Raw genomic sequence first — 10,469 nt, 5'->3', positions numbered from 1 at the left:
CCCTTCTAGATTTCCCTTGTGTCGCTGCTTCCCAACTATGTGACCGGGAAATGGTCACGATGACTGGGTAACATGACCCTCTGTACGTGGTTGGGCGCGGGCACCATCACAAGTGCCTCACGTGTCTCCAAGAGGAAGTAACAGATGGAGGCAAGAGGGAGTAAACCGCCCCCCACACCCCTTCCTCCTAGAGAACAGGGAGGGAAGAGGCCATCTCCTCCCCTGGTTCCCTAACAGCTTGGAACCCCTCCCCTCAGGGCTTTCCTAAAGCAGACAAGTGAGTCCCCATGGGACAGCTGCCCCCTAACTCCCTGTAGCTCATTCGTGCAGCCAAGGCCAATCCCCTAATTTGGTGATGACAGTTCAATGACTAAGCGGTGGCTGGGGCTGAGGTGCCTGAGTCAGGTTGGGGACAGGCACTGTCTCAGTTGCAGGAAGTCATAAGCTTAATTCCTCCTTTTCCAAAAGAGCGGAGGGAACAGGGTTGAGCAAGCAGCTGGGACTGACAACCTACCTGGACCGACTGGGTGAGGCTGTCCTGCCATGAGGCTGGTGGTGGTTTTCTCGGGGGCCTTGTTGGGGCTTCTAGTCGGTAAGGAGACAGGCCCAAAGGGGAGGGGCCCTGGGGGGAGCGCGCCCCTGGGCCGCTAACCAGGCTGTTCCTCTGCCCAAAGCCCAGGGGACAGTGAATAGCTGTCCTCACAAAAAATCGGCCACTCTGCTGCCATCCTTCACGGTGACACCCACAGCTACAGAAAGCACAGCAAGGCCCGCGACCACCAGCCACAGAACCACCACCACGGGCGCCACCAGCCACGAGCCCACAACGGCCACCCACCATACGGTCACCACCCCCAGTCACGGGAACGCCACGGTTCACCCGACGACAAACAACAGCACGGCCACCAGCCCGAGAGCCCCCACCACTGCCCCCCACCCGGGACCCCCTCCACCCCCTCCAAGCCCGAGCCCAGGCTCCAAGGGCGCTGTAGGGGACTACACATGGACTAATGGCTCCCAGCCCTGCGTCCGGCTCCAAGGCCAGATCCAGATCGGAATTCTGTACCCGACCCAGGGCGGAGGAAAGGTAAAGCTCGGGGACCGTGAACATGAGGGGAAGCCAGTGAGGCCACAGGCCGTGGCTCAGAAGGAAGAGTGGAGGAGGGCGCGGGTGGGGATGAAGGAGACCTCGGATGGCACGGCTGCGTTGTCTTAAAAAACTGCTGAACTTCTGCAGGCCTGGGGCATCTCTGTGCTGAACCCCAACAAAACCAAGGCGCAGGGGGACTGTGAGGGTGCCCACACCCACCTGCTTCTCTCGTTCCCCTACGGACAGCTCAGCTTTGGATTCAAGCAGGTACTTCGCCCTCAGCCTTCACCCTCCACGCGCCCTTTCCCTCCCTGTCCCTCGCTGCGCCCCCGACCCCACGGACACGGACGCCACTCTCCCCAGCCACCCTGAGCCTTCCCGGTCCCCTTCCCAGGAGCCACAGCAGAGCGCTGTCTACCTGAGCTACATGGCTCTGGAGTACAACGTGTCCCTTCCACAGGCGGCACGTGAGTGACCTCCCCTCCCGTCGTCCCTTGCGCTGGCTGCCTGCGCTCCTGCGAGGGGGTGGGGGGCTGAGCCGAGGGGTGGGGATACGGACACAGAGCTGACCCTTCCTCACTCTTCCAGAGTGGACGTTCTCCGTTGAGAACTCATCCCTTCACGCTCTCCAAGCCCCCCTGGGCCAGAGCTTCAGCTGCGGGAACGCAAGCCTCTCTCTCTCCCCAGCACTGCGCCTTGACCTGCTACACCTGAGGCTCCAGGCTGCCCAGCTGCCCCCCTCAGGGGCCTTTGGGCCAAGTAAGACCTACTCCTTACCTTACCCGCCCCCCCCAGCCCCCCCCCGTGTCCCTGTCCACCCCGCCCCACCCCAGGCCTCCCTGCTCCCACCCCGAACTTTCCTTCCTCTCTCAGGCTGCTCGTAACTATAGAGCACGTGTTCTTCCTCCAGAAGACTCTGTCCCCTTCTCCTCTTTTATCTACTGCTCAGAGTCAGCTAGGAGAGCTCCTCCCCAGTCCCCCTACTTCCCTACAAGCGCCACCTCCCCTCCACCCTCTTCCCACCTGTCCCCAGCACCACCACCACGCCTCCCTGCCCTCCCCTTCGGCCAGGTTTCCCTTGTCCGACTGACCAGTTCCTCCTGCTGCCCCTCGTCATTGGCCTGGTCTCCCTGGGCCTCCTCGCCCTGGTGCTCGCTACGTTCTGCATCGTCCGGAGACGCCCGCCCACCTACCAGCCCCTCTGAGCTCGAGGCCCAGGGGCTGCCTTCACTCCTCACCACTCAGCTGACTCAGAAACAAAGCGGCCTTCCTTCCCTCTCAGTCTTTGAGAACAAAAGTACAGATAATGCAACCTGGGGGGGGACGAGAGGAAAGAGGTTTATTGAATGTGATGACTTTCTCCTCCCCCGTCCCCAGAAAAATAAAACTTGCTCCAACCTCTGTCCTTGCTTTCCCCCGTCCTTCTGGCTGGGATGAAAAGCCGTGAGTTTCTTGAAGAGTCCCGTGCCTTTCTGCGCCTTCCGCGGTTGAGTCTCAGGGAGCCAGACAGCTAGTGAGGGACGAAAACACTACGTATGACCACATGTCCTCATGGGTTCGCCCCCGCCGCCACCGCCGCCAACCTGGCAGAGGCTGGTGGAGGGTCTGCCTCCACCCCTTCCTCCTCCTCTGGGGCCCCTGGCTGGCTGCTCTGGTTCCCCCATCCCTCCAATCCTGTTCGGCAAATACAGCTGAAGCAGGTAGATCACACCTGTGCCATTTCCTTTCCCAAGGCCCCTTAGCAACGGAATGCTCTGCCTTGCCCGTGCTCCTCTCTCACCTGCAAAGGGTTTCATCAGCCCTGGCAGCAGCAGGTACCCTGCCCTGCACGTGCAATTCTCCTCTGTGCTCCTAGGAACAACATGCCTCCAGCCTGAGCCACCCACCGAGCCGACCCTGAAGTCCTCCCAGTGGCGGTCTCCCTGGTGGGAGTGGGTGGCACCCCGGGACAGCCAGTGTCCAGAATCTAGAAAGGGCCTCCCGTACAGCCACAGCCTGCACCACGACTGAGGGTCAAGGGGCAATGGCTGGGGGTCAGGACGCGACCGTTCCGGTCTCGTAGCCTAGTATAAGGTCCAACATCCACCCCGCTGGGGGCGGCCTGCTCGCGGCGCGTCTCCCCAGCAGCCCCACCACCGCGTCCCCGACGTCCCGTGTGACCCTGCTGAGTATGGCCAAGAACGGCCGCTCGACAGCGTGGTGGCTGCGGCGGCGCCCGGCCGCCAGGGTGTGACGGCCAGGCCCACCTCCACCAGGAGGGCTGAGAGCTGGGGTCCCAGCGCTGGGGGGCGGAGGGCATCGTTCCCACCCGGCGGTCCGAGGGCCCCTTTCCCAAGAGGGGCTGCTGGGCCCGCCGGCCCCGCTGCTGTTCACGCCCAGCACGCGGAGGGGCCGACGGGGTGGGAGAGAGCCCTCGGGCATGTGCCGAGCCTCGCGGGGCCTGGGATCGCCTTCCCCGCCGCCTCCTCTTCTGTTTCGCGGTCCCGGCCCGGCAGCTGCCCAAGCACCCAGCCTCGGAGGCCCGGGCGAACCGAGGGAGAGAGAGACACGGGCCCTGCGCGCAGCTTCGGCACCGACCGTCCTGCTCCCGCCGGCGCCGTTCCTTCTGGAGACGCCGAGAGCACAGGAGACGGGGAGCCACGGCGCCCCCACCCAACGCCCTTTCGCAGACTCCTGCTCCTTCTCTCTCAACTTCGAACAAGGCGAGGTCTGCCGGGCGAAGACAAGATGGCGCCGCGCAGGAGGCGCCGAGAGGAGGCTAAATGTGGCCTCCGAATTGGAAGCGTAAACAAAGGCGCGAAAGATGGAACTGCGCAGGCGCACAGCCTTCGCACGCCGCAAAACTCGAACAGGGAGGGCGCGTCCAAAACGTGGTCTCTGGACGAGACCTATTTCACGCTGCAGAAAGTGGGGAGGAGTAAGAAAAAGCGGGCAACAGGGGGCGGTACAGCTGAGTCGCGGGGAGGTAGGGGGCGGAGTGTCCAGAGCGCGCATGCGCATCGTACGTCAATGGCGGCCAGGAGAGGCTGGCGGAAGCTAGTTTTGCAACATGGCGGCCGAGGCGGACGGTCCGCTCAAACGAGTGCTGGTGCCGCTTCTCTTACCTGAGAAATGCTACGACCAAATTTTCGTCCAGTGGGACTTGCTTCACGGTGAGTTTAATTCGGCATCCTATCAAAGTTCTGCTCGAGCGCCCTCGGCCGTAAGCGGGGCGTGACTGCGGGTTAGGTGGCCGCGATTGCGGCCCCGCAGCGCTGGGCGGAAGTCACTCCAGACCGGGCCGGAAGTGCCTCGGTCTCCTTAGAGGGAGCTCGCCATATTTGGGCGGGAGGAAGGCGGAACCACTCCTTTGTGAGGCTTGCGCTTTAGCGATGGTCCCGGACCGAGGGACTCAAATTTTACAAAACAAAGTTAAAATCTGACCAAATCGTTCCAGTCTTTAATAGGTCACTATTCTTTCAGGGGCCAAGTTACACTTGTTTCAAAGGCTCCTTCCACCCTCCGCTTCTGCTCTTGGTTTACTTTTGGAACAACCCGCCTTCTTACTCCGTCTGTCAGGCAGTTACACACAAAGCCCACCTCAGACACCAGACCCTTTAGGAGGCCTTCCCAGTCTGTTCTTGTCAGTTCCTGGTCCGCCACCGCGCTCCTGGGACACGATTTGGTCGAAGTCATGACTCCCACTTGGCTAACCAAGCTCCTTGGGCGGGTAGAGCTTCCAGGATCGGAAGATGCGGGCCAGGGACAGAGGGTTCAGGCAGGAGGGACAGGGAGACCTGTCTTTGGAATGGATCCTAGTTGCTCAGGAGAATGAAGGCTTGGAGGACCCTTGGGCATTGCTCAGCTTTTCAGTGAAGCAATGGAGAGCCTTGGAAGTCAGAAGACCAAGAAGTTTAGCTGTATCTGCACGGTATAAGCTGCTTTGGAAAGTCACCTGCCTGACAGTGATAGGATTTGAAGCAGGAAGGGCCATACAGCCCAGGGCTTCCTTGTGTGGGTAGGTCAGGGTCTAAAGGAGCAGCGACAAGCATAGGAGCATGAAAATCCTTTATTTACCCCTGGCCTCGGTGCCAGGGACCTCCTTCCATGTACCCCCTTTTCTCTTCTCAGTTCCCTGTCTCAAGATTCTCCTCAGCAAAGGCCTGGGTCTGGGCATTGTGGCTGGGTCTCTGCTGGGTATGTATCTTCTCTTCTCTTCCAGTTGTGGGGATGAGGGTGGAGGGCTGAGAGGCTGTGAACTGGGCGGGTCCCTTGACCAGAACCGGGGTTGACACGCTTCCCAGGCCGCTCTGTAGCTGTTGAGTTGCACTCCCACGGGATGTCGTCTCCTCATCCCTGCCCTTCTCATCCTTTCTCTTAGTAAAACTGCCCCAGGTGTTCAAAATCCTGAGAGCCAAGAGTGCCGAAGGGTTGAGCCTTCAGTCCGTGATGTTAGAACTGGTGGCGTTGACAGGCACCATGGTCTACAGCATCACCAACAACTTCCCCTTCAGGTGAGGGGGGCTGCCCTTTACCCCCCAGGCTGAATGCTGACAACTCTAGCGGGGCGTTGGGGAGAGGCAGATGGAGGGGCAGGAAGCCTTAAGATTTCCTCCTGGAAATCTGGCCATTGTTTGTGGCCGTGATGAGAGGGAGGTGAGCCTCCCAAGAATGCCCGGGATCTGGACTGAGTCAGTCGGGTGGGGGCTGTTTGGAAACCAGTAGTAGGGCCGTGGAGGACAGGGAGCGATCAGAAGTGTGTCCCCAGATGGACGGGCCATGGAGGCTCTCCCTGCCTCTTTCCAGGCCCGCCTTTCTTCCTCCCAACTCTTGACTCCGCAGCTCTTGGGGTGAAGCCCTGTTCCTGACGCTCCAGACAGTCACCATCTGCTTCCTGGTCCTGCACTACAGAGGACAGACTGCGAAAGGTGCTGGGGATTTACCCGAGAGCAGAGTGTGGCTCTTGGGGGCCCTGCCGGGAACTCGCGCTTGGGGAAGGAAGCCAGAGCACTGGAGAGGTTGATCGGGACTCCTTATCTCCCCGACCCCCAGGTGTCACTTTCCTAGTGTGCTATGCACTGGTCCTGCTGGTCCTGCTGTCACCACTGACGCCCCTGTCCGTGGTCACCCTGCTCCAGGCCTCCAACGTGCCTGCTGTAGTAGGGGGGAGGGTGAGTACCGGGAGCAAGAGAACGATATTGCATGGGGTGAGCATGGTAAGAGTTCAGATGACAGAACCGAGTCTCAATTTCCCCCCTAGCTGCTCCAGGCAGCCACTAACTACCAGAACGGGCACACAGGCCAGCTCTCCGCTGTCACGGTCTTTCTGCTCTTTGGGGGCTCCTTGGCCAGAATCTTCACCTCCGTTCAGGTGAGTGCACCTTCTGCCCTCTAGAGGGCACTAAAACCTGGTCTCCTGGCTCTCCAGGGAGGATTGCTCAAGTGACCCCGGCTGTCTCTCACCTAGGAGACCGGAGACCCCCTCATGGCTGGAACCTTCGTGGTCTCTTCCCTCTGCAACGGCCTCATTGCTTCCCAGCTCATCTATTACTGGAACGTCAAGGCCCCCATCAAGAAGAAAAAGCAGTAGGGATGAGGCGGCTACGGGAGTCCGCTCCACGTTTCCATCCACCCACCCACCCTCAGGGTCATTCTCATCCGAACCAGTCCGCTGGTGTGACTGTTAATCATTCCTTCCACTGCAATTGTAAAATTCTGAGCCAGAGTTTTAGTGGAACTGCAGATCCTTAGAAGGGGTAAGGATTTCCAGGCTGATGTTTGGCAGTTACTGCCCGCTGTCCCGTGCATGTACTACCGGTTCATTTATTTTGGCTGAGATTCCTCCTACTTAGGTATTTTGGGGCCAAAGTCTGCCCTGTCCTCCCCATCTCCCTACTTCCCTGATGGCCTAGAGGTCAGAGTCTGGCCAGTGGAAGGAACTAGGGGTTTGCGGCCGCCTCCCTCCCTGAACCTGGTTGGGACGGTCTCCAGGACCCCAGTGCTGGGTAGGGGGTGGGGAAGGGGGACGAGAATGACTCAGGCAGGGCCCCAGGGTGGGGTGAGGAGGTTCCTGCTCTGGCAGGTCCAGGCGGAAGGGAGTGGAGGCTGCTGGTTCCTGCTGCAGTGAAGGGGAACAGAAATGGGGCAATAAAGACTCAGAGACCTGGTTTAATCATAAAAACTGTGTTCGTCCTAAAAAAAAATCATGTGTTGTATTTTGGGGGCAGGGCGAGGGAACCGCAGCGCAGGCTTCCGAACTGTGGGCCAACAGGGTTCTAAAGAAGGGTTTGCAGCCTGGGGTGGGAGGTTCTGGGTGAAAAAGGAGAGTGAAGCCGTTCCTGGGAGGTCCATGTTCATGAGAGTTAGAGGTGGGTCAGGGGCATGGGGGTCCCTGACAGGGGAGGGTTGTACGCAGTGGGGGAGCCTGGGGGTAGGTAGGGGCTGTAGTGGGGGAGCAGCTCACCCTGGAGCCTCGGGTTACTCTGAGGGAGGGAGCACGGCGACGAGGCCTCTGGTTTGCAGTGGGAAGAGCTGCAAAGAGAGAGACACTGGGGTTAGAGAGCGCGTTCCTGGGTTGGGAGGGGCCAGCAGGGCCCCCCAACTCACAATTGGGGGCGGGGCGCCTCAGCTCTAGCCAACGGAGGCAGAAGCTGTCACCCACGTACCCCTCTCCCTGGCTCTCCGGGCCCCACCGGGTACCGCGGGTTCAGAACCAGAGCCCAGGATGGCTTAAGAGCAGTGCAGCGGCCGTGTCGGGGCACGCTCCGGAGCCGGCTTGCGTGCTGCGCCTGTTTTCCTCTTTCGGGGCAGCAGGCCAGGAAGGGGCAGAGTTGGGCCTGGCCTCTCCTTGCCCCGCGGGCTGGGAGAGGAAGCCGGGTCACGGGAGGGCCAGAAGCGGGGAGGAAACGGGAAATTCAGGTAACTAGAACGTGATCACGTCCGGGGGAGGGGGGGATGTCCCGCGGGGCTGCCCCTATCGGGCCAGGATGGAAACATCTTTCAGGGAAACCTGGGCCACCAGAGCGCTCCCGGCCCAGGCTTCACGGGGCACTGGGGGTGGGGTGGGTGGGTGTGTCCCCGTCCTCTCCTGGGAACGACCTCTGCACGGGGCGTACTCGGGGCCCCTGCCCGTCCCTCACCGCGCGTCCCAGGCACTCACCCGTAACCGGCAGGCAGGTAAGCTGTCGAGTAGTTGGGCGGCTGGTACCCAAAGCCTCTGCTCCCCTGCGTGGTCGCGTACCCGGGACCCCAGACCGGCCCGCCGCCGGCCACGCCGCCGCCTCCCTGGCCGAAGTGGGGCGGCCCGGCGGCCGCGCTCTTGGTCTTGCGCCGAGGCCGGTACTTGTAGTCGGGGTAGTCGCGCAGGTGCCGCGCGCGGAGCCGCTTGGCCTCTTCCACGAAGGGCCGCTTCTCGTCCTCGCCCAGCAGCTTCCACTGCGCGCCCAGGCGCTTGGAGATCTCCGAGTTGTGCATCTTTGGGTTCTGCTGCGCCATCTGGCGGCGCTGCGCGGAGCTCCACACCATGAACGCGTTCATGGGTCGCTTCACCTTCTCCAAGGGAAGCCCCCCGGACACCACCGGGCTGCCGGCGCCTTCCCGCTCCTGGCAGCCCGAGGACGAGTTGGTAGGAGCAGCGGGAGCGGGCGGCTCCAAGCCCCAGGCCTGGTCGTGTGAAGAGCCGGGAAGCGCCATGGGGGCCGGTGGGGTGCAGGGAAGGCTTTAGAGGGCGTCCTACACGCCCTCCCCTCCAAAGTGAAACGCTGATGCCCAGGACCGGTGTCCGGATGATGGAAGGGTCTCCCTAGTCTGGAGTCGTCCCAGAGAAACTCACGGCCTTAAGAAGTATACGTCGTCCCCAAGTTCAGAGTCTTTAGAATGGAGCGCCTGCTCCCAACCAATCAGGCACCCTCTGGAGAGCCAGGCGCTAAATCCGCTGCCCCGTACCCCGCAGGGGAGGGGATGCCCTCTCCGACCCTTGCGGCCGCGGGGTCCCGGACCCAGCCCGCTGCCCCGCGGTCGCGCTCCCGGTCCCTGGAGACCCGCGGCCGGATCGCCGCAGCCCCTCTCACCTGGCCTCAGCGTCTGTGGCTGGCGGGTGGGCCAGGCCGGGAACAGCTTTTAACCAGACTCCTCCCCACTCCCTCCCAGCAGACCGCGCCTCCTTAAGGGCGCCAACGTTCCCCCTCCCTTAGGCAAACCCAGGTGTCCCGGGCCTCCCAGCCCCCAACGCTCCCCCTGGGGCACCACGCCCCCTCCCCACCCAAGACCCAGATGTGGAGCCTTCCGCCCCTGGTAGCTCTGATCCGCTTCCCCTCCCTTCTTGAGCTTTGGCAATTTAAAGTCAATTTTTTGGCACAATGGGATCAAGCACAGGAGAATCAAAAGCCCTCAGGGTCACAATTGAGCCTGGAGGAAGTTGGGAACACCCCACCCCCTACCCCAAACCCTTTTCTAGTGCCTACTGCTCCTCCAAACCCCTGACCTGGCCCTGGGGCAAGAAAGGCAGTCGGGAGGCAGGCCATTTTTGTTTCCTGAGTCATCCCAGCAGGTGCTCAAGTGATGATTCAGCCCCTTTCTCCAGGTGAGAAAACTTCAATCCTCCCAACTCCAGCCCCCAAACCGTGGTTTCTCCACTGCCTGTTGTATCTCCAAGCCGGAGTCTGAAGGCAGGGAGCCAGGGACCCCAAGACAACCCGCCCCCAGGACTGAGCAGTCGGCAGCGTGGATGCCAGAGAAAAAGCCTGCATCCAGAGCAGAGAACCAGCAGGAGCGAGAGAGCTGGCCACCTAAGTCGCAGGGGCTGTCGTGAGGGAACCCTGCTCCCCATCCCGCCCCAGGCCCAGCCCAAGCCCCAGGCCTCAGGTAATCGGATTAAACAGCCAGCCGGCCTTGGCTCTCAGCAGAAACGGGCTCCAGCCCGAGCGCGGAGCAGCCCTACCTAGCCTGCTGTGACTCAGGGTAAAGGAGTGGCCCAGCTCTCCTACCAGCAACCCTGGGGGAGGGGAGCAGCCAGAAGCCACAGGCCACGGTCCTCCGGCCTTGAAAGCGACCAGGGCCTGGAGAACCTAGGAATGTCAGGAATTCCCAGAAGTAGACAATCTTTGGAACCCTAGAGAAGCCAGGTGTGGAGGAAACGGAAATGAGGGCCCGGGCAAGTCAAGCCTAGAGAAACCGATGTGCCAAACTTGGCACAAGGAAGGCGCGAGAACCACAGAGCCATTTGGATTTTTTTATTCTCTTTTTAAATACTGTACAGTGAAAAATAAATACGCCTTCTCATCCACCAGACAAGGTTGGTCCCCCCTCCCCTGGGGGACCTTGTCACCCCCCTTCATACACACCCCTGGTTCTACTCCAAAACCTTCCCCATGCCTCCCACCCACTTAGACCCTTACTATCC

At 61.3% G+C, this 10,469-nt stretch overlaps 3 protein-coding genes and 1 long non-coding RNA gene across 5 annotated transcripts; 2 read left to right on the top strand and 2 right to left on the bottom strand.

Moving 5' to 3' along the window:
• Positions 1–58: 58 nt before the first annotated feature.
• On the top strand, positions 59–2,492 carry CD68 (CD68 molecule). 2 transcript variants are annotated; one of them, XM_047090161.1, is made up of 6 exons: positions 59–619; positions 756–1,087; positions 1,238–1,357; positions 1,485–1,557; positions 1,679–1,849; positions 2,162–2,492. In XM_047090161.1, the coding sequence occupies exons 1-6, from the start codon at positions 544–546 to the stop codon at positions 2,293–2,295; spliced, it is 906 nt and encodes a 301-aa protein (XP_046946117.1). In that variant the 5' UTR covers positions 59–543; the 3' UTR covers positions 2,296–2,492. The 2 variants fall into 2 exon arrangements, with proteins under 2 accessions (XP_046946117.1, XP_046946115.1); XM_047090159.1 differs by having other exon boundaries at positions 60–592; positions 675–1,087.
• LOC124519728 (uncharacterized) lies at positions 2,405–4,337 on the bottom strand. The gene is made up of 2 exons (XR_006964174.1): positions 4,195–4,337; positions 2,405–2,600 (listed from the first exon to the last, which is right to left on the bottom strand). It is a non-coding gene; the product is annotated as an uncharacterized LOC124519728 (long non-coding RNA).
• Positions 4,111–7,250, top strand: MPDU1 (mannose-P-dolichol utilization defect 1). Its single transcript, XM_047090165.1, has 7 exons — positions 4,111–4,242; positions 5,201–5,266; positions 5,451–5,583; positions 5,912–5,997; positions 6,122–6,240; positions 6,330–6,440; positions 6,537–7,250. The coding sequence occupies exons 1-7, from the start codon at positions 4,140–4,142 to the stop codon at positions 6,657–6,659; spliced, it is 741 nt and encodes a 246-aa protein (XP_046946121.1). The 5' UTR covers positions 4,111–4,139; the 3' UTR covers positions 6,660–7,250.
• Positions 7,251–7,261: 11 nt separating this feature from the next.
• Positions 7,262–8,870, bottom strand: SOX15 (SRY-box transcription factor 15). Its single transcript, XM_047090166.1, has 2 exons — positions 8,229–8,870; positions 7,262–7,600 (listed from the first exon to the last, which is right to left on the bottom strand). The coding sequence occupies exons 1-2, from the start codon at positions 8,759–8,761 to the stop codon at positions 7,432–7,434; spliced, it is 702 nt and encodes a 233-aa protein (XP_046946122.1). The 5' UTR covers positions 8,762–8,870; the 3' UTR covers positions 7,262–7,431.
• Positions 8,871–10,469: the final 1,599 nt, after the last annotated feature.

Source organism: Lynx rufus, unplaced genomic scaffold, assembly GCF_022079265.1.
Source record: "Lynx rufus isolate CCGP_SWC_20201006 ecotype Redwood Valley unplaced genomic scaffold, mLynRuf1.p SCAF_28, whole genome shotgun sequence".
NCBI lineage: Eukaryota > Metazoa > Chordata > Mammalia > Carnivora > Felidae > Lynx > Lynx rufus.
Note: the sequence above shows the minus strand (reverse complement) of the source record. Positions and strands in the feature narration are given on the sequence as shown.